The 23,389-nt window shown below is 39.7% G+C and overlaps 1 protein-coding gene across 1 annotated transcript; it reads left to right on the top strand.

Annotated features, from left to right (window-relative positions):
* Window positions 1-858: 858 nt before the first annotated feature.
* On the top strand, window positions 859-21,985 carry ints2 (integrator complex subunit 2). The gene is made up of 25 exons (XM_086057858.1): window positions 859-1,175; window positions 1,770-2,064; window positions 2,136-2,274; window positions 2,640-2,742; window positions 4,222-4,335; window positions 5,789-5,919; window positions 6,073-6,243; window positions 6,842-7,062; window positions 7,251-7,376; window positions 7,534-7,605; window positions 8,936-9,050; window positions 9,522-9,590; window positions 9,779-9,913; window positions 10,786-10,962; window positions 12,260-12,374; window positions 12,866-12,970; window positions 13,113-13,277; window positions 14,449-14,650; window positions 17,782-17,907; window positions 17,991-18,192; window positions 18,272-18,553; window positions 20,054-20,161; window positions 20,271-20,376; window positions 21,211-21,387; window positions 21,472-21,985. Exons 2-25 carry the CDS (start codon window positions 1,772-1,774, stop codon window positions 21,645-21,647), a joined length of 3,630 nt encoding a protein of 1,209 aa, XP_085913984.1. The 5' UTR covers window positions 859-1,175; window positions 1,770-1,771; the 3' UTR covers window positions 21,648-21,985.
* Window positions 21,986-23,389: the final 1,404 nt, after the last annotated feature.

The raw sequence follows: 23,389 nt of genomic DNA, 5'->3' as shown, positions 1-23,389 counted from the left end.
AGAAAAAAACTACACAAGCGCTAGAACATTTAAAAACTTTTAAAGGTGCACATTTCTGAATTTACCAAATATTCTATATTTTGTTTGAAAGAAAGCTATTTTTATGTACTCAAAAATTACCCCAAAAAAGGACAAGAACAGCAGCATAAATAATTTCACGGGTACTACTCACTACTAGGTAATCTAGAAAACAAAAACAAAAAAACGAAATATCAAGTTACAACCCACGTTAAGCCTTTCAATGTATGAATTATGAATCCAAATAAAATCTGCAATAGAGTAAATCAGCGATAAGTGAAACGCGAAGTAGCGAGGGACCACTGCTTTCATTTTTTTGATGACTTTTTAATTACTCCCAAAATAGGCTCGTTACTTTTTTTCAACCTTTGAGAGTGCTCAAGTCCACTGCAGCAATTAAAATCTTCAATGACTGAGCTTTTGTGGTTGTATACGTTTTTTTCCGTTCTTCTACTTTAACCAATATTTATTCATGTATTTATTTATTTATTTATTTAACACACAATCACTTGTACTTGTATCAGAGAGTACTTTGTCACCTGCTGATATGTACACTTTACAGAATATTGTACTGTACTTGAAGCGTTTCGTGCTAGCCTATACGTTACCATGGTGACCACTGGTTTAGCAACTGTCTTGCTCAAGGGTACTTCACAGGGCTGAACGGAAACACTTAAATCACTTAAATAAAAGTTATATTACATATAAAAGGTACGAAGTTAAATTAAACACGAGGTTTAACAAACAAATGTCTCATTATGTCCCATTTATTGTCAATGTAAACAAATGGTAATAACATGCTGTTTAAACCCGTACAGCAGCGGCGCATAATCTTTCAGCCTGTCTGTGCGCGACACCGCTCCATCTTTAAGCAAAGCGATTCGAGCTCCTGGCACACTGACTTACAGTACTTATTTTTCATTCTGTGGGTACAGTTAAAGTCCGTTTAAGTGGAAATGGCAACATTTTAGGTCGTTATAATGCTATACGTTTTCGTAACCCTGTCAGTGACAGGCAGCTAACGGAGAATACTTTCTCGGACATTGGCTGTCTTAGCGTTCCCCTTTGGCGGCTTTGGTGATCAGTCAAGTCCGAGGTCTGGAGGCCTCCAAACTGAAAGTTAGCCAGTTGCGCCGCAATAATTCCACTAATTTAAGGTAAGCGTGTTACTGTTGCATTGTATAGCGTCTTAAGGACGTGGTTATTGCTGGGCTTAGCATCTACGTTGTTTATTGTTCGACTCTTCATTCTAGCGTTAGCCTTAGCTGTTAGCTGGCTAGCGAGTAGCACGCTAAGACACCCCAAAAGTGACCAGAATAGGGAATACGCACTATAAATGATAACAAGTTGAATTAAAACCACTTTCAACATGTTGGGTTGCCGCTCTGAGGTTGAGTTTATGTTTTGACCCGGAATATGAACGTATTTGTCAATGAATTAGCCTTTAGCCGAACTGTCATTGTTAATGGACCGAGATACTGTACAGGCAATTAACAACCTCCAACCTTCTTGGCTCAGAACGACAAATACATACGTTATCGACTCCTAATAAATAATTTATGCAAAGTAAACGTGAAGGAGTCCAGTCACTTTGTAAGACCGACTCCAGCTACTTTTGACAGCTGTGTTGTGCTTGCTTGGTATTCACGTGGTACTGTTGTTCCTGCTCTGTTTTGTTCTGATGCTCTCATGAGACGAAATTGAATTTGCTTAAACAGTTCGGTTATGTCGCTCCTTTGGTGTTGTTTCAGAAATGGCAGACAGCGCAGGACTGCAGTTTGTTAGCCCTTATGCATTTGGAGCCATGCAGAAGGTAGACGTGCAGCGCCTGGCAGCCCTCAGTGACCCCGAGCTGAGGCTATTGCTTCCCTGCCTGGTGAGGATGGCTTTGTGTGCCCCAGCTGACCAGAGTCAAGCTTGGGCAGAGGACAAGAAGCTCATCCTCCGGCTGCTCTCTGGAGTGGAAGCTGTCAATTCCATTGTAGCGCTGCTCTCTGTTGATTTTCATGCCTTGGAGCAGGATGCCAGGAAGGAGCAGCAGCTCAGGTAATTATTATTATTATTTTTTTTTTAAAGAAATTATTTCTGAACTATGCTTTTTTTATTTCTTGTGCCAGGCACAAGGCGGGTGGTTCGAATGTGGAGAGTATCCTGGTGTCACAGCTGCAGCATGGTCTTACCTTAGAGTTTGAGCACAGTGATCCACTCAGGAGACTTCGTCTGACCCTCAGTGAGCTTTTAGCAATCATGAGTAAGGTACAGACCTCATTGTCATATTCAAACAACTCACTTTTCTGTATTGTATGCAATGTTTTAAATTATTAGCAAATTTTGTTCATTTTTCTGAATAGTCGGTTCCAATTATGGTGAACGCAATTTTAGATTAAATAACTCAATTGAAAATGAACTTACAGCTGGAATGTCTCTTTGTGTTTTCTGAAATGCCAGTATGAATGTTGTGAAAATGTGTGTGTGTGATCACACTTGTTATTTATCTTGAAAAGACTAAGGGTTGTGTAAATTAGTGTATCAAAGCAGGATCAGGTAGTAAAAGAGCCATAAGTGGATCATTCTCCACTCATTCATTTCAGTCACAGTTGTTTATTTGTTATATTCCTTAGGTAGCCGATTCAAATGGAGAATTCTTTCGAAAGTCATCAGAACTCTTTGAAAGCCCAGTTTACTTGGAAGAGGTTGCAGATGTGCTTTGCATTCTACAAGCAGGTATGTAAATCTGTTCAATATAGGATTGTGCTGAATTCAACAGTCTCCACTGTCTTTATAACAGAAATTCATCCTTTCTTGTAAAGTGCATCCCGCAAATACTCACATTGCTTCACTTTTCCCACATTTTACAATTTTACAGCCTTACTCCAGAATGGAGGAACATTAAAGAAAACTTTTGAGGGGAATGTTAATCCATTACAATGAGAAAAAAAATCACAAATATTTAAGTATTCTCAGCCTTTGCTCACTACTTTGACAATTATAACACCTTTAAGTCTTTCTGAATGTGGCGCCACAAGCTTGGCACACCTATAGGCAGTTTTATGCATTCCTCTTTGCAGCATTTCTCAAGCTACTGTACATAAGGTTAGATTGGGAGCATTAACCAGTAACCAGGTAGCATAGCCATTTTCAGATTGGCAGATTGCATTCAAGTCTAGGCTCTGGCAGAGCCGCTCAAAGACATTGACAAAGTTGTCCTGAAGCCACTCCATTGATTCAGGATCTTAGCTGTGCTTAGGGTTGTTGTCCTGTATAATGAGAAGTCAGTATGAAGTGCTTTGAGTGCGTTGTAGGTGGAAAAGCGCTATACAAGTGAAAGTCTGTACATTGCTAATTGCTCCATTCATCTTTCTCTCAGTCCTGCCGCTGAAAAACATTCTGCATCATGATGTTGCCGGCACTATATTTCACTGTTTTGATGGAGGTTATTGCCCAGGTGATGATGGTGCGTGGTTTCCCCCAAATGTGATGCAATGTGATTGCATTCATGCCAAAGATTTTAGTCTTTGTCTCATCAGACCATGCTGGTCTGAGAGTCCTTCAGGTAACCTTAGGATTAATCAGTGGAAACAGGATGCTCCTGAGCTAAAAAAAAAAAAATTTTTACGGCATGTACAATCCTTTATTTAATTAATTAATATAAATAAATTTAAATTTGCAAAAATCTAAATTTTTCTAACTATTTTCACAAGGTAATTATAGGATGTTGTGTGCAGAATTTTGTGGCAAAAGCATGAATTTAGCTATTGTTGAAATAAGGCTTGAAAAGGGAAGCGGACTCAAACACGGACACTTGATTGGATTTTTAGAGGACTTCATGGATTTGTAATTAGATTTTTCAATGAAAGAAACAACAGAGGGAATAATGGATATTTCATCGTCATTAACAGTCCAAAGTATCTCAATTAATTTTTTGAAATATTACTTTCCCTATCAACCATTTTTAATAGTCCTCCCAAGACCATTGTTCACTCTTGACTCACAAAGCAGTGCAGAGCACATTTGATTGTAAATTGACATTGAAATTCTGCGGGTTTTATATTTTTGGACAACAAATCAATTTGGCATCTCTGCTGATATTGTAATACACATTTATATCCCACACAAATTAGTTGTGCATCAGAAGTCATCACATATTTCTGCACAACCAGCCAGCATCATTTGATAAGCTGCATGTTCATGTTTTCTCAACAGAACTGCCTTCCTTGCTGCCAATTGTGGATGTGGCAGAGGCTTTGCTGCATGTTCGCAATGGAGATTGGTTTCTTTGTCTGCTGGTTGCCAACGTGCCTGACAGCTTCAATGAAGGTAAATTATCTTCCTTACATTTCTAACAAGGCTCTTAAGAGAGGGTTAGTTAATTGACAGTACCGGCTTTAGATAAACCCATCCAAGTATGTTTTATTTGAATTGCTAAGTAAGGTTAATTTCACACACTGTAAGATAGCTGCTAAGACTGGGGGGAGGAGTCTGCATTAATAGTTTCCCAGCTCTACTCCACTGAGCATTCTTGCTGTTTTTTTTTTTGTTTGTTTTTGCATTCTTGCTGATAATGCTATGAATAGTGGGTTGGTGAGTTTCTATTTTACGTATTAGTTAAAAAATATATAACAATAGAACATACATAATCTACTTAATCGAAAAATCAATGGAATGCTTTCCTCCAGTGAGCCTAATAAAATATTTACAGACTCATCTGCGGGCCCCACCACAGCTTTTGGGAATAGCTGCTCTAAAATTTTAAGAGACCTCAGATTAAGCACAAACAAACCTTTTTATGGGAAGTAATTCAGATGCGGCAGAGAGCAATGCATTTCGGTGCTTTTCATATAGTAGTTTTCTCACAATAAAATAAACCTACTTAAAGACTAGTTGTCAGCTGTAATGAAGATACAGTAATAATGTGATAAGATTTTCTAGGGCAGCGTTTCCTAAACTTTTATTGAGGCAAAGCACCTGTTTTAAAAATGTCATGGCACACCACCATTGATAATTTCAGACGAAAACATTTTCGTCACGAAAAAAAAATTTCAGGCGCAAATGAAGCAAAAGCTAAAATAGAAGCCATTCATTGAGACGATAACGATAACTAAAATTGACTGACAATTTTGTCAATGACAAAAATGAAAACAACACAGTGATGAAAATTCACACAATCCAATCAGAAGGAATGAAACGCGGGTGGGAGAAAAGAACCTCTCAGAAACTGCACTTTATTTAATGTTCAAACATGTTTACATTCATTGTGCAGCTGTAAAATTAATCTCAGGCAATGATGCACTTTTTTTTATTTAGGTGAAACCTAAGTTATAATATATCATTGTCAGTTCAACATGTTTCATTGAAACAATTAATAAAGACAGAGTTGTATTAAATTTGCCTTGCGTGTTAAAGTACAGTTGCAAATATGTGTGTTATAATTTTCTGTATAAAAGTTCAAATGTATGCTGAAGGAAAATATTGACTAAACTGTCAATTTAGTCGACTAAATCTTTATATTCGTTGACTAAAATTGGACTAAAACTAAAATACAATCAGATGACTAAATTATGACTAATTTTAACCAAAAAAATATATTTCTTGGCAAAATTAACACTGCACACCACCAAACCAAAATGTCACAACAATTATATATTATTATATAATGACAATCTCATCTTTTTTCAGTAACAAATTGAATTGCTCATTGCAAAATCTAGCCAAAGACGAGAACACACTGACGCCAAGCAACCCTAACCAAAATGTGTGTTTATGATTGCAGTGTGCAGAGGTTTGATCAAGAATGGAGAGCGTCAGGATGAGGAGAGCGTTGGCGGTCGACGTAGGACTGAAGCCCTCAGGCAGCTGTGTCAGATGAACCCTTCGCAAGCTCTCAACATCCGAGCCATGGTGGTCAGTGGAAAAACAGAATCTTGTAATACATACAGATCAATCGATTTCTGTTGATAAAATGTTACTTTCATGAAAAAAATATTGTGAGCAGTAGTCCACAGTTAATATAAACGTGTGTTAACAAATTATGTTTTATATTTGTATTTTCTCTAGGTGGAGGAATGTCATCTCCCTGGCCTGGGCGTGGCTCTGACTCTGGATTACAAACCAGACACAGCGGATGAGGCCGTCAGCCCACTAGTTTCTTATGTCAGTGGTTTACTGCTGGGTACCAACAGCAAAGTCCGCACGTGGTTCAGCATGTTCATTCGCAATGGGCAGCAGGTGAGTTCCTTTGTTTTAGATTCAGGATAAAGGTTAAGGCAACCATTTTAGTCACTTAGACTCATTGACATTCCGATGTAATCATCATCCCTTCTCAAACCCTTCATATTCAACTTGCAGACCAGTGTGTGACCTTTTGTTTAGCGCCTGGCTTACTGTCTTTCCCTATTGAAAAGTGAAACTGTAATTTTCCTGAATCGAAGTGTGCATTTAAAATACCACAAAAGCTTAAAATGGCCTTGCTTATCTATCTATCTACTGACATTTCTTCTGGGTTATGGAGATTAAGGAGCTCTTCTCTCTAAATGCCATTGTGTTTGCATCCAATATCCCTTTTGAAAAGATGCAAGACGCCTTGCCCTGCCATGAAGAAAAAAAAGCTCTGCTGTTGCAGGGAAAGTGTTTTATAATATGCTGTAGCCTTCTTAGACCTCTCTACTCTCTAAATTCAAAATTGCATTTTAGCAGGAGAAAAAAATATGAATCGGTTGCTCTGATTGTAAAACAACAGTAAAGTAATTAGCTGATAACATGCCAATGTTGGCTTGTTGCAACTGGCTCATCAGCTCCTGTGATGTTTTCCTCCCCCTTGTGCTAGAGAAAGAGAGAGAGCAGCTCAGTGCTGTGGCAGATGCGCAGGCAGCTGCTTTTGGAGTTGGTCGCCATCTTGCCACGCTCGCGCAGCACCCATGTTCCCAATGACGGCGACATGGATGACGAGGGTGGCTTCAGCTACTCGGGCCTCCGAGAGGAGCATGTGGTGAAGGCGAGTGCTCTGCTCCGACTCTACTGTGCTCTCATGGGTATCGCTGGCCTCAGGTAAATCAAGAAATGCAGTATAACTCGGAATTTTGTTGTTTTCTTTTTTCTTCCCATTTGTGTTCTTTTTCTGGATGTCCTGAACGAAATACCTCAGTCCAGCCATAGATTTCTTTTTTACCGAATGTATGTTTGTGCTTTAACTAGTAGAATACATAAAACTACTTTGTAACTTTTCATTGACCCAGACCAACAGACGAAGAGGCTGAGCAGCTACTGCAGCTGATGACGAGCCGACCGCCAGCCACCCCTGCTGGTGTTCGTTTTGTCTCCCTGTCCTTCTGCAAACTACTAGCCTTCCCTACACTGGTCAGGTACACCCCGTTCTTCTTACTGATCCCAACCTGTGGGATTAAGTATATTTCTATTTTCTTGTGTTCCTGATCTACAAGGAACAATTGCCTGCAGTTGCTTTATATTCTTAAGTTCAATTGACATAGAACACTTGTCTTGTATCTTGTATGCCTCTAGCACACCAGAGCAGGAGCAGCTCATGGTCATGTGGCTCAGCTGGATGATCAAAGAAGAGGAATACTTTGAAAGGTAAGAACTCTCTCTGCATGCATAGTTTGATCCACCTGGAGGATCATAATGCCCAGTGGGATACGTTATCTCCAAACATGCGTTCTGTCTTTTTGTTCTTATGTGATTTTTTTTTTCCACGGTGAAATATTGGAAATCGTTCAAGAGACAAATGTTGCACACATCAGTCATGTTTAATTGTCAATTTGTACAAAGGGCCCCAAAATGTTCTCTTTGCCTATTTATAGTCATGGAGGAGGGTTGGTGTTGGGGGGAGTGAAATAATTTATTTGTCCTTGGATATCAAAAAATAAGTAAAGTCATTTCTGGACTACAGGGTGCACCTGACTATAAGCCGCGCAAGCTAAATTTGGGGAATACTCGAGTTTGTTACACATATAAGCGGCAGGTGTTTTAATGTTACCGCACCAGGTTCCCGCTACTTTCTTTTCAATAATGAGGGTGCAAATTGTCTATCTCTCGTTCTGTCTCTCCTACTGTATTTGGGCTCACTTGGTTTGTTTTGCTCTGCCTGACGCTCTTGCGCTTCCTGTGTGCCCCCTTGTGATCTGATGGATAAGCCGCACCTTTGTATTAGCCGCAGGGTCGAATGCAAGTGAAAAAAGTAGCGGTTTATAGTCCAGAAATTACTGTAGTGTATTGACTTGAAACATGCCAGTATCTTTTATAATATTACTTTGAAAGTGTCATTAGTGTCCGGTGTCAGTGTTTACTAGAGATAACAATGTCTTATATTGCCCTATACGTCAAATATAAAATTCATAAAAGTTTTTTTATTGGACTTTGTGGTGCCATTGAGAAGGACTGCTACTGGCAATAATTCCTTTGCTGTTGCGACTGTCATTTATTTGGCATTAAGAGTAGTCATATTTTATGGTTTGCCCTCAAATGTTAATGTTATTTTCTTTGGCACTTAGGAATTTTGTCCTGAAAAAATAACTCCGTTTCAGAAAATAGAAAGAACCAAGTGTTTACTTTCTCAGGTTTCTGGACTCATTCTGTGAAATACGTTCACAATTTACATTTGACGAATAAGCAGTGTACAGTTTATTCTTAAAGAGAGATATGATTCATCAACATTGTTTGTAATGTGCTTCGTCCAAGCTTCAGTTCAGTGTCAAAACTGTGTTAAGTGGGCACAAACTTGCCTCATGTGCAAATTATTTGTTTGATGTGCTGATAATGCATCACAAATAACAAGGAAACACTCTGAAGTGACAGTGACTAAAATTATATATTCTGAGTATATGTTTGTATGTTTTTTTATTGTTGTCCTGTGAAATGCGAGATTAACACCCTGGCGCTCTTATGTATGTCCTCCCCCATACAGTGCTGCAGGTGTATCTGCTTCTTTCGGGGAGATGCTGTTACTGGTGGCCATGTATTTCCATAGCAACCAGCTAAGCTCCATTATTGAGTTGGTGTGTTCTACTTTGGGGATGAAGGTAAGATGATAGGTAGGAGGATGAGAGTGATTAATATGTTAATTCCCTCTAACCGGATACTAGCCAGTGACCCCACTCCCCCATTGCTGCAGTGGAATATGTAAAGACTCCACCACTGATGAAACACTTTCAACATACCGGTAACATTATCTGCAAAGACACTCCCATAGTCCTGCAGCATGTTTGCTGTTTTATAACTTATTAAACACACTATTTTCTCCTGCATGCGTGCTAAGTGGTTTTCCCGTCTCAGTGTATGTTCCACTAAGATGTGCAATGTAATTGGATTTAGAGTCTGTTTGTTTCCGCCCCCAGGGCAACCCTATCAATTCAGCATTGTGCCTGCCAAGAAGAGTGTTTTTTTATGAAATATGAAGAGAGGAAATTGAAAAATAGCAATACCTGCACTGCTGCCTTCGGCTTATTTTCATTTGTAGTAAAGCTGCCACTTTTCATCTTTTTCTTTTATAGATTGCCATCAAACCAAGCTCTCTAAGCAAGATGAAGACCATCTTCACACAAGAGATCTTCACAGAACAGGTGCTCTTATAATCCCATGCCCATTTTATACCTGTCTTTGCAAACTCAAGTGGTTTAGTATCATTTTAAAATAGACTATTTGTTTGAACAATCATGGAACATGTGTTATCTGGGACAGCACAGAAGCTAGCGGTATTTTTTTAGTCAATTTTTCATTGTTTTATTAATGGCATGTGTTTGGTGTGCAGGTGGTTACAGCCCATGCAGTGAGGGTTGCAGTGACCAACAATCTAAGTGCCAACATCACAGGATTCCTCCCCATTCATTGCATCTACCAGCTGCTTCGAAGCCGAGCCTTCACCAAGCACAAAGTTTCCATCAAGGTAGACATTTTGTTGTAGACTAGACTAAGTGCAATTTCTGCAGAAATTGCGTGGGAATACTGAAAGTGGAATGCTAAGTTGAATGCTTATGAAGGAAATTGAAAGATAAATTATGTGAAAATTACAAAGTATTAATTGTAGTTGAAAGATAAATGAATAAAAATGAGACCTGAACTGCAATCTGTTAAAGGTAGGATTCAAACCATTGGCTTCTGTGCACCGGTCAAAGCTCCGCTGCACTAGCTGAAGAGTTGTCCAAGCGTTTGAACCAAGGTCTTGAGGTGTGGCAGACAATTGCTCAAACCACTGACCTAACTTGTCTTGTTCAAAATCATGGCTTATGGCGTATTTATATTGACAAGTGTCATCTGATGCTGAAAGGAGACACATGTGGAGGTGGGATTTGAACTTTCGACCTCCTGGTTCCTGGACTATGCAATTTACCAAGTGTGCCACTGAGCAGTCTCAGAGAGCTGGTAATGATGTAATGTATGTATGGAAGTGGGTGTGTAAAGTGGAACTTAGAAAAAGTTCAATGTCAGTCCCATTGAAAATGAATGGGGAAAAGTTGATAATATATTGTGCGATTACTGTAAGTAATGTGAAATCAGACGATATATATATATATATATATATATATATATATATATATATATATATATATATATACCCCGGGAGGCGTGAATTTTGAAAGTTTGTACGGTGTAATTTGGAAGTTTTATGTGGGAGTTGTTTCTCAGCAAAAAACTGAGTAGAATAAAAATCACAATAACATATGTGCTTCCAGCATTCCCACAATAACTGGTTCTGCTACTCTTTCGATGCAATGTTGAAAACATTCATGCCCCCTGGTGTTGTCTTTCACCTTCAAGGACTGGATCTACCGTCAGCTGTGTGAGACAAACACCCCTATCCACACTCAGCTAATACCTCTGGTGGATGTTTACATCAACTCAATTCTCACTCCGGCGTCAAAGGCCAACCCCGAGGCCACCAACCAACCAATCACAGAGCAGGAAATCCTCAGTGTCTTCCAGGCTTCTTCAGTCGTAAGTCATCCTGAGTCCTTCACATGGACTGATTCTGTTTTATGGCTATGTTGTGTTATTGAAAAGAAATATGGCAACTACATGAGCGGGAAAATCTATATTGTAAATGCATTCACACAAATAGGTCTTATTTTTGCTGTCATGTATAATTTTCTCTGCCTCGCTCCTTGAATTGATTATTGTAGAATGACTTCAATAGACATTGCATATCTTATGTAATGTTTTGAAAGTTTTTTTTATGCCTCTCACCAAAGGAAGTGCTTTCAACAATATGAATGATCTTAAAGGGACTACACCATGGTATTTTAAGCCCTTCCACATTTAAGTATAGGCATATAATGATGAAATCTTACCTTTGACACAATCGCGATGTAAATTCTTGAAATATGAGTTATTTCGGTGGTTACTTTTCTTACCCAAAAGTCAAACGCTCAGTTCAGTAAAACCCCGCCTCTCCCGCTGTGGCATGACGTTGTCTGAGCTAGCTGCTTCGCGCAACGCCCACGAAACATACAGATAGGTTTTAAGCCGATTTTTAAAATGGACTCTAAATTTCACGGGCTGCTAGATCTCTGCGTTTGGTCACGCAAGCCATCAATTCTTGAATATACATTTGAAACAAAACGGGTCCTTGCCGCAAGACATCGTGGAAGAGGAGGGGAACAGAGAGAGAGGTTAGAGGAAAGGAGGAGAGAAAAAAAGCAACACAGCACATATGCACCCGCGCCCTTTTACTAATGGGGCGAGCACACTATCCACTTACACCATCCATTCATTTAAGTTCTTCAGCGCAAATGTTTTACTTGTAGTTTACACCAGTGTCAGCCAATTGATTTTAAGACAGCCAATTGTAATTTCATTGCACTTTGGCATTGCAAATGTGAAGAATAATTGATTGCTTTGAATTCATTTGGACAGAATGTTTATTGATAAAGGCTACTTTTGTCATTATCCCATGGAGGGAGGGCTCAGAAAAAGTGGGCGTGCGTTTAGAGGCGGTGCGGGGATGGGGCCGCATGCAATGACGTCAAACCGTGCCAACAGCTCGTTTTCTCAGGTTGGGAGGGGCTGGTGCTTGGAGAGCAAAATAACCTAGAATTTCTCATACAAGGTTGAATGGAGGAAAACACAACTTTGGTCATGTTTTTTTTTAATCATTTTAACATGGCTAAAAGCTACAAAAAGTAGATTTTTCATGTTGCAGTCCCTTTAAAATTAACTAAAGCAATATTTTTAGCATAGTTTTTGTTTTGTTTTTTTTATATTATAACACAGGTTTTTGAACTTTCTGTTTTAGCAAGGGGACAATAGTCGAGGAGGACGGCAACGCAACTCCATCACGACGCAACTCCTCATCCTCTACTACATCCTATCTTATGAGGAGAATCTGTTGGCTAGCACCAAACAATTAGGTGTGTAAACATTTAACTTTGCCTGTGTCCGTTCAGTGGCTCGCTTTCTCTTTGTGCTCTCAGTTGTCGGGATTTCTCTCTTGTTGCCATGCAGCCACTTATCCTTTCCACTCTGGGCACAGCATGTTGGCCACTTCATAGATAATAAATGGTGCCTGACAAACAGCCAAGTGAAATTACTCTGGGATATAACTAGGACAGCTCGAGGTTAGATTGTAGCATTAGCAGTTAGTCTAGCTGGTATGTATTCCATTTTCATGACAAGCTCTCCCCTTGCCCTTCATTAAGCCAGATTTATGAGAGTTTATGCCCATCCCTATAATCGGTCTGTTTACCCAAGTGCTCCCCCAGCCTTCAAGAAAAGAGTAATGAAACTGATCAGCAGTGGCACTGAACTTGTGTCAATAGAAAGTCACCTCTATTGTGTATAGCAGCTCTAATTTATGTTCTCAGCCTTTTTTTACCCAAACTTTTCACTTCATTTTTGACAGCTTTAATGCAGAAGAAGCCAAAGTCATATTCAGCAGCACTGATGGACCAGATCCCCATAAAGTACTTGGTTACCCAAGCTCAAGGGTTACAACAAGAGCTTGGGGGTGAGTCAGCACAAGATTCGATCACAAAATATCTTCATATTCTGTTTTATGAATACATTTTCACACAAGAGCAAAAACAAAACATAATTCTTACCGGTAATAGACTGGTTTAAAATCTTGCTTTCTTGTTCCATGTTGCCAGGTCTGCACTCTGCCTTGTTGAGGTTGCTGGCCATCAACTACCCTCACCTGTGTCTTGTGGAAGACTGGGTGTGTGAAGAGGAGGTAACGGGTACTCTTCCCCTGCTGAGGAAAATGATGCTCCCCAGCAACACCTGCAGATACACTCAGAGCCAGCTCCACCAGGGTGCGCACTTTATTTGTCTTCAAATGACCACAGCGGTAGACTGTTAATGCCTGCATTGCCTTCTCTGCTGTCCTTAACACTATCAGAAGCACTGGCCTAAATTCACAACCTAAATTCTGATATTTATTTAATTTTGCATGTTTTGTTCTGTTAATTTCATAGCATGGCTTGGTTGGTTGCACTGCTTGCAGAATATGTTTGTGGATTTAAGAAAAAAATATTTGTTTTCGGTCCAATCAAATTTCAGCCCCTTTGTGCTGCAGTGTCAATCGAATTCGCCTGGGGCGTTTACATCCAGTAGTGTTGAGATTTTCAAATAAGTAACATTCCTTGTTTTACAACATACATAGTTAGTTTGGGCAGCAAGGTGAACAAATGGTTAGCACATCTGCCTCACAGTTCTGAGGTTGCAGATTCTAAACCAGGCTCACACCTTCCTGTATGTTCTCGCTGTCTTTGTGTGGCTTTTCACTGGGTGTTCTGGGTTCTTCCCATATTCTAAAAACATGCTTCTTAGGTTAATTGAAGACTCTAGTGGGCCGGAGTCTTGCAGGTTTTAGAGGTTTCCCTACTCGAACTGCAGCTGATTCCAATTAACAGGATCGTTATCGGGCTTATGCAGAGCTTGCTGATGAGCTGATCATGAATCAGCCGTGTTGAAGAAGGGAAATATCCAAAACCTGCAGGACTCCTCGAGGACCGGATCTCGCCATCCGTGCTCTAAGCAGTATAGAAGATGGATGGCTAGTTAGCTTAGCTGGGATTTTAAGAGTACAAGCGAAATCTCATTAATTAAACAAATGACTGAAAATGTAACGTACATCAAACTTGATTATTATATTGCCTTTTCGTTGATTCAGTAAAATATTGCTTGGTAAATGGAGGACTGAAGTTGGAGACATGTTGTAATTACTGTTTACGTTTTTATTTGAGACACAAATATGTAACAAAGCATATTTGATTATAATAAAAACTGTGCCACCTTGCACTTCCCTCTTTCTCTCTTAAAGTCAGCCTTAGTGCTGCTTAATTTATGTGAGAAGTAATTTGTTTGCCAGATGCGTCTTCTGTCTTTGTATGCATTGCACATCAATTTAAGCAAACATATCGAGGCTTCACAGTTCCAGACTTTTTGCAAATGAATCGGCCATTTTTTCTTCTTCCGGCCTAGCCTTCCAGAAGTTGCCATCCAGCAGTCCGAGGCTGATGCGAATCTTGGAACATTTGACACTTCTCACACCGGGAGACCTGATCCCTTATTCAGAGTCCCTCACTGCCAGCATGGCTCTGCTGCTGGAACCTGCTGTACCTCGCCGCACTCTGCAGACAGTCAATAAGCTTTGGATGGGTCTCAACACTGTGATGCCCCGCAGGTACACTATGTGAACACAATTACATTTTGGAGACCATATGTTGGAGAGTAAATGCTGCAATAAGCCTCTGAAGTCCAAATATAACACTGGAGGAAGTATTTTAAAAGTGTGCTGTGTCTGTCTGCCTTTGCTAATGATGTAATTCCTTTTTCTCTCTTTTTTTTTTGGCCTTTTAATATATGCTGCGTTTCAAATTATTATGCGAATGATGTTTTTCTCAGATTTTCATAAATGGCCGATCCAAATGGCAATTAGCCATCATCTGTCAGAGAATAATTTGAATATTTTAAACAAACCTCTCAATGATAATAGTATATTTTTTTCCATTATTAAAAATGTAAAAATGTTTTATTCCAAACTCTTATGCACAGCATTGTGTCAAGACATTTTATCGGTTGTAAAGAACTGAAAATAGTCATTTGTTGAATTTGCAGGATTAGGAGGTTGTATTTGCTGAAATCAGAAGCTATTTCAATCAAAAACATCTTTACAGGGCAAGTCACTGAACATAGAACCTCTTATTTGATAGCAGTTGGGAAATTCTTGCATCCATCTACCAGTTGATGACTTGAACATTTTACTATCAGAATCAGAGAAAAACATAATTTGCTAAATAATTTGAAACCTGGTGTAAGCTTATAAGTAATGTATGTACTCATTGCATGTGAATGAGACCCAGTCATTGACTGTCTCTGATGTGGCTACAAAAAAAAACAGGACATTGTTTTATTTGGAATATACTCACATATTTTGATAACTTATTACATAATTTCGCCAGTTTCTAAATACTTGATAACAATCTAATCTTCTGACTTCTTCACAAAATAGCTTGTGTGCTCTTATCCACTTTTTAGAAAATCTAAAAACTCATCATTGAGTGAAAATCAACTGCCTGATTTTTGGCCAGGAAAAAGCATGTTTGTGTCTCTGACTGAAGCAACATTGACACATGGAAAGTTGCTGATGCTGGAATCTGTAAAGTAGACATAAAAAGAGAGTTTGTGATAAAAATAAATACATTTAAAAAAATACACTGTCATATACATAAAGTGGAACCTCGGAGTTTGAACGTCTCGGAACTTGTACAAATCGGACTTCACCCCAAAAATCTGAGTAAAAAATTCCTCGGAGTTTGAACTCATTTTCTGAGTTCAAACACTCAAGCAAAGCAAGCTAAGCCGCACATACCTTGAAAACGGGTAGCCGAGTTTTCTGTTTTTTGAGTTTGGGAACGGATTAATTGCATTTACATTATTTCCTATGGGAAAAAATGTTTCGGAGGTTGAACAATTCGGACTTTGAACTCTTCGCAGGAATGAATTATGTTCAAACTCCGAAGTACTACTGTATGTCATATGAACTGTCAGTATGACCTGATAGAAGTACATGAGTAAAATCATCTGAAGAAAAAAAAAAAGCCTTCTCTAATTTGATTTGCATAAAACCACCTCGGCCGAGGAAAAGCAGCCAATCGGTGACATTTCTCGTGCGCCGGCCTCGTGGTTATTGAATCTTAAAATCCAATAATACAATTTTTGTATTTAATCCATTCACTCCCAGCCATTTTCACTGAAGCAACCCACTTCGCTTCCAGCTGTTTTTCTGGATTTTGACTGATTTTGCAAGGCCCACACAATATTCTGTTCTATTGCTATAAAAAAAACACCTAACAAAAGAAAGATTAGTTTCTTCTTTCATCAGAAAAAAAGTATATTTCTATCTGTTTCCGTTTTGCAGAAATTAGCATTAAAATATAGCTAAGTTTCTTCATTATTCGCAAATCTGTTCAAAACTGTGGGGAAAACAGCTTTTTGCAACATGGCCCTGGTTGATCTCTTATACTCTGCTGCCACCTGCTGGCCATTTTTGTAATAACTACCATTGCTTCAAGCATTCTGTAGAGTTCTGCATCAAAGCCTTCTGTATGCTCGAGCATAAAAAAAAACACAAATACGTTTTTGGAACATTGGTAATATAAAATAAAATAGAACGTATTTATACTTTTTTGGGAGCAAATTAGTTAATTTTAGTTGTGATCTTCGATTTTGGGGCGGCACGGTGGCTGACTAGTTAGCACGTCCGCCTCCCAGTGCAGAGGACATGAGATCGAGTCCGGGCTTCGGCCTTCCTGGGTGGAGTTTGCATGTTCTCCCCGTGCTTGCGTGGGTTTTCTCCGGGTACTCTGGTTTCCCCCCACATTCCAAAGACATGCATGTCAGGTTAATTGAACTCTCCAAGTTGTCCATAGGTGTGATTGTGAGTGTGGATGGTTGTTCGTCTCTGTGTGCCCTGCGATTGGCTGGCAACCAGTTCAGGGTGTACCCCGCCTACTGCCCGAAGCCAGCTGGGATGGGCTCCAGCGCCCCCGCGACCCTTGAGAGGAAAAGCGGTTAAGAAAATGGATGGATGGATCTTCGATTTTGGGGGTTAAAAAACTTCCAAATAACACGAGTGTCATTTTTGAACTTTTTGTTAATGTGAGGATAGCCGTGCATGTTGTTTCAGTGTAAGGTTATCACCTGCTCTTGAGTCAATGGCATTTCTCTTCAAGCTGTGTTAAGTTGCTGTGAGACACACTAAGTGGATTAAAGGAAGACCTGTGGAACCAGAGTTGTTGCACCCTTGACCCCGAGCTGCTCACTCAAAGATGATTGTGCGAATAGATCAGAGGTACCGAGGAAGACAAGTCCCGTCAGCCCCCACCCAAAGCTCAGGACTGAAGAGAGGGTCACTCTCCGCCACCTCGGGCTGACAGGAGCGCAGTTACAAAGCTCTGAGCAGACATCCTTTTGATCCAAATGGGTCTCTGCAGGAAAACGGAGGTAGATTTCCTGAAAGGGGAAAGTATTAGATTGGTACCAAGGACAGCTTTTGTTCTTTCAGAAGGCAAACACAGCAATAACAGACTGTTTTTGAAGCTTGCACGCCCTCAGGAGTCTGGAGCTCACTGTTTATGGATTATGCTATTAAACCCTTCTGAAGCCACTGAATGTCGTCGATTCATACTGTTATCTTTTTCAAAGAGACAGTTTTTTATAATCAATACAAATTACACAGTGCACTGTCAGACTAAATGAATTCCAAACAGCGGGAGGATATTGTTCACTAAAACCGACGTGTTTTTGTTGTAGGTTGTGGGTGATGACAGTTAACGCCCTCCAACCTTCAGCAAAGCTGCTCAGGCAACAGACGTACACTCAGAACGACCTCATGGTGGATCCTCTCATTGTTCTACGCTGTGATCACAGGGTGTACAGGTACAACTCCAATTCAGCAGATGAATCTCACAAGCAAACCAGTCTTAGACTTTTCTAAGTGTATCTGTATGCTGTCTCTTTAGATGTCCTCCTTTAATGGACATTGTCCTTCACATGCTGAACGGCTATCTACTAGCGTCGAAAGCCTACCTGCACAGCCATTTGAAAGAGACGGCAGACTTTGATAGACAGAGCCAGACGGTCTCCAACCTGGGTGTGCCTGGACAGCCAGATACACCCGAGGTCACCAGAGAGGAGCTCAAGAACGCCCTTTTAGCTGCTCAGGTATTTCCTATATCAGAAAGAATAAATCCGTTCTCTGATTGCGATACACAACTTTCCTGATAATTCCTGTTCAATCCAGGATAGCGCAGCGGTTCAGATTCTTCTGGAGGTGTGTTTACCAACCTCCGAGGAGCAGGAGCTGGGATGCAGCACAGAGAGCCTTCTGAGGGACGTCAGGGGCCCCCTGCCAGGGAAAAGGGAACAAAGAAGCCTGCTACTGAGAGACAAGGAGGGTGTGAAGGATGCTGAGCCAGAGGGAGGCCTGCTCAGTGATTTGAGGGAGGTGCAGTGTCTCATCTGTTGTCTCCTGCATCAGATGTTCATCGCTGACCCCAATATTGCCAAACTAGTCCACTTTCAGGTAAGATAATGCACAAGACTTGTGGGTTCAGCTCATTTAGCTGGTAAAATAATACGCCTTTATTAGTTCACTTTAGATCCCTTACGTGGGCCGGTACACACCAGTAAGGAGTACCAGCAGGAATTCACATGAGCCCACAGTACCCTATCTTGTGCTCTTTCTCTCTTGCGCTTTGTGTGATACTCATCCTCCTATGGCTATACTGCATTGCCCAGTGTGCACTGGTATGCGTCACACGCTTGTCCCTCGCCAGGCAGTCTGTGTCGAGTGTGTGGCCGAAAAAGGACGCGAAGATTGAATTTAAACGGAATATATACACTACAGTGAGTTGGAACTTCAAAATGAGTTACTCATACAGTCATTGGTTGAAAATGTTTGAACGCATAAATGTTAACGTGGCTCTAACTCATTTGCTCCCAAAAACTTTTAAATGTGTTCTATTTGTCCCAAAGACGTATTTATACATATTTTATGTTTTTTTTATGCTAGAGCATACAGAAGGCTTTGAGGAACTGAAGAGAATGCTTGGCAGTTATTACAAAAACGGCCAGCAGGTGGCAGCGGAGTATAAGAGATCAACCAGGGCCATGTTGCAATAAGTTGTTTCCCCCACAGTTTTAAACAGATTTGTGAATAATGATGAAACTTAGCTATATTCTAATGCTAATTGCTGCAAAGGGGAAACCGATAGAAATATAAACTTGTTTTTGCTGATGAAAGAAAAATACTCTAATCTTTCTTTTAGTAGGTTCCATGTATTTATAGCAATAGAAAAAAAATATTCTGTGGGCCTTGCAAAATCGGTCAAAATCCAGTAAAACAGCTGGAAGCCAAGGGGGTTGCTTCAGTGAAAATGGCCGGGAGTGAATGAGTTATAAGGGCCGAAGGAGAACGGTTGATGATGGCACAGAACGACACATTAAACTTGCAAGTGAAGAACAGCCAACTAACAGTAACATCAGCGCTTCTGATTCAGTTAATGCACAGAACAAGAATGGCCAGACTGCTGGTCAAACCACCAAATAAGGTTTTTGTTTTTTTTAGATTGTTATTTATTTTTATATCTTATATAAATGTAAACATAAATATGTTGGATATTTATTTCATTTAAAAATATATATTTTGAGATTCTATCTGCCGCCTAATTTACTTGGCAATAGTCGAATAGTAGTACCAGCACTTATTTTTTTCCTCACTTAAAGCACTGACGAGTGTTGTTTTGAATACTGCCCTCACTTTTGTGGCTGTTTAAAAACATGAATTTTGACCTCATTACTCATCACATTTTCCAGCAGCATTAGCAGTCAGTGGCCGCTGCTCTCCCAGAAGCAGCAGATGGTCACATGCTGGATATTATTGAAGCCATCCTCTCCAATTCTGCAGTGCAAAAGCTGGCACCAGCACTTCTATTAGATGCCGCATGATCAATATAAACTCTTTTTTTTTAATTACCTATTGCATTCTGATTAGTCTTGTTTTGACATATGTGGTCTCTTTCAGGGTTATCCTCAACCTCTGCTGCCTCTAACGGTGTCAGGCATCCCTTCCATACATATCTGTCTGGACTTCATCCCAGAACTCCTAGCCCAGCCCCAACTGGAAAAGCAGGTGAGACATCCCGCCCTTAACTTGCGAGCATATTTGCTACATTCATATTTCTTCAAGACATATTTTGAAAAGATTTATATCATCAGTTGTGAATGTTATCGTTTGACAGATTTTTGCAATCCAGTTGTTGGCGTACCTGTGTATCCAGTACGCACTGCCCAAGTCGCTCAGTGTGGCTAGGTTGGCCGTCAGTGTCATGGGTACACTTCTCACAGGTGAGAAAACAACTTTTCTTTACCATGTCACATATGGAGGAAAAATTAAAAATAAATGAATGACTAAATAAATAACTAGCTAAAAGTGAAAATAAAAATGGATACAAAAAATATAATTCAAAAATTTAATGCAAAAAATGTCATGTAACTGGAAATAAAAATAACTATATATACATATATATATCCATGAATAAAAGTAAAAATAAACGTATTTCACATATGGAGGACCAAAACTGCCAAAATTCAAAATAAATAAATGACTAAAAGTGAAAATAAAAACGCATATAAAAAATATAATTCAAAAATTTAATAAATAAATAAATATGTAGAAATGGAAATAACAATATATATATATATATATATATGTATACATCCATAAAAATAAAAACAACGAGATTCAAAATATAAAAATACATGTTGAAATCAATACAAAAATAAATATATAAATAGAATTAAATATCAATCAATAAATAAAAAGGCTCTGCACTTCCGAACAAGGAAGTCTTGCCGGCTGTCACCGCAACTTGCGATTTGTGGTGACAGTGGACAAGATAATTTATTGATTGATATTTAATTTTCTTTATATATTTATTTTGACATTTATTTTGACATTTATTTTTTGAATCTCTGTTTGTATTTTTGTATTTATTTTGACACCTAAGCCTTCATTTCATAAATACAAGTACAGTACAATAGTTGAGGTGTTGCCCATACAGGTCCTGAAATCATTTTGTGCATTTTGCTACCACCACCTGGCCTTTTTCTGTTAGTGCGCCATATCAACCTGCCTATTGTGAAGACTGTTCATTGTTTGGTGTCTTTTCTTCATGGCAGTCCTGACACGTGCCAAGCGCTTTGCCTTCTTCATGCCCACCCTGCCGTGCCTGGTGGCCTTTTGTCAGGCCTTTCCTCCTCTCTACGAAGATGTGACAGCCCTGTTAGTACAAGTAGGGCAGGTTTGTGCCTCGGATGTGGCCACCAAAGCGAGGGACGTTGACCCTCTCATCGCTCGTACGTACAAATGCTGATCTTTATTTATCTAACGCACACTTTTCTTTTATAAATGAGTGTTGCGATTTTCGTCTTTGTGCTTAGGTTTGCAGTATCTAAAGGAGAAGCCGCGGGATATTTCAGTCGAAGGCGCCATCAAACTGGCGTTACCGCAAAGGACAGCGGAAGAACTCGGAGGAGCCGACCCAGATGTCCAGATCTGTTACTGTGTCGAAGCTACGTTCATGGACATCATCAGCTCCACCCTTCATGGGCTATAGAGCAGATGAACAATCAATACAATATGCACTCATGCTTAACTCATTCTGTGGTCATATGTATTTAATCGGGCGGCTCAGGTGAATAATCATGCTCCATCTTGAGGGGGGAACCCTTTGCACCATTGGCCTTTATTTTTACATTCTGTGAATAAACAATGATTTTTCAACTTATGTAGAACCAGTAAAATAATGTTTTGTGTTATAAATGTAGAAAGTGAATCACTGAAATGTTAAGGGCCAATTTTGTTGACCGCTGTTTTAATACGTGAATATTTTTTTCTCAACTGAAATGTGTGTTGATGTTTTTGTTTGTATTAAAACAAAGAAATGCTCTTAGATCAATGCCTGAGAACCGGAATCTTACTTCAATATCCTGAGCTGTCAATACAAAATAAGTACACGCTTGGCTTATTGTACATTATCACAATTACCAGCTGAACCTGCAAACCATCTTCCGCATTCATGGTTTATTTCAAATCCACTTACTGAGTGGGACGTGATTGCAAGAGGATGCAAGCTGAACTTTTACATCCTCGCAGCCATATTCAAGTAAATCACCAGAGGGCAATCTTACCTCACAAAATGCAACAGTTCCTCTCCACATCAAATTATTTAGAAATAAATATCAAGGTCTGCACCCCAATCTGAAAGGTGGAAATATCCAAAAGTTTAACCCAATTATGAAGTGTTTAATTTGAACCTGCACCATACGCATTGTTATAAAGGAGTTGATGAAATTAATTACTGTGTGATTAAGCAGAACAAAAATCCACCAAGGGATTTAAAGACGATGGATTTTTTTAAGGCTGTATTATATGGCGTGTAAATTCTAACTAGACGCACAAAGAGTTCAATCATGTTTTGAGTTTGTCACTTTGTCACTTTGCTTTTGGCCTATTGGCTGTGTGTAGGAGTTTCGGTTCAGCAGCAGTTTGTCATGTTGCCGCAGTTTTCTTGATGCAGTGAGAGATGCCCGAGGCAAGCGAGGGTGAAATCACAGAGCAGGCTCGCTTTGCTTTTACTGCCTTTGCAAAGCACTCAAATGACAACCCCCACTTCCAACACTCATGTCCAAATAAAACATGTTAGGCTTGCCTCAGGCTGTGTGTGATGGCCAGGGCCGAAGCCGCCACAACATTTTAGCCATAGTGAGAGAACGTTTCAATTTGTATGTATTTTGTATGCACATTTTAAAATTCCACTAAATGATGTACCAGCTCTATTCATGCGTCCATTTTCGATACCGCTTAATCGTCTTCAAGGTCACAGCCTGGGCCAAAATGACCTTAAGCAAATGAATGGCAGACTGCACCTAAATGTTGAGTCGCCAGTCATGGCCAAGGAACTGCGTTGAAGCGCGGGGAGGGGCTTCATTTAGTCACGCCATAAAATGATTAAGAATAAGGTCCTTTGCCACCATCTTGTGGTACATAAATACAGTATAAACATTTGCAGACCTTTATGGTTGGGTCAGTGTCAGGTACTAGCAGATTTTTGCAAATTTCAGTGGGTGACTGTATTGTATTCTACATTAAGTGCACACATAACAATAATTGGACCGAATTTGAACTTGATTGTCGGTGGCGTTATCATTATTTTGTGTAGTGTGTGTCGAAGTACACTTCACGCCGTGTTCTCTCATATTGAAAAAATAATTGATCATGTGTCTTTCCCACCAACATTAACTTTTGTTTCACGCTTGCTCAAAATTCAACTTGTATAATGAAGCCGTTTGCCAAAAC

This window comes from Leptonotus elevatus, chromosome 16 (assembly GCF_054856555.1).
Source record: "Leptonotus elevatus isolate MCC_2025b chromosome 16, RoL_Lele_1.0, whole genome shotgun sequence".
In the NCBI taxonomy this organism is placed as follows: domain Eukaryota; kingdom Metazoa; phylum Chordata; class Actinopteri; order Syngnathiformes; family Syngnathidae; genus Leptonotus; species Leptonotus elevatus.
This window is presented reverse-complemented; position numbering and strand designations above follow the sequence as displayed.

Coding starts and splice junctions, on each gene's coding strand:
- ints2 (XM_086057858.1), top strand. CDS start 1,772: ATGGCAGACAGCGCAGGACTGCAGTTTGTTAGCCCTTATGCATTTGGA. Junction 5,920..6,072: donor TCAACATCCGAGCCATGGTG/GTCAGTGGAAAA, acceptor TATTTTCTCTAG/GTGGAGGAATGTCATCTCCC. Junction 18,554..20,053: donor CCAAACTAGTCCACTTTCAG/GTAAGATAATGC, acceptor GGTCTCTTTCAG/GGTTATCCTCAACCTCTGCT.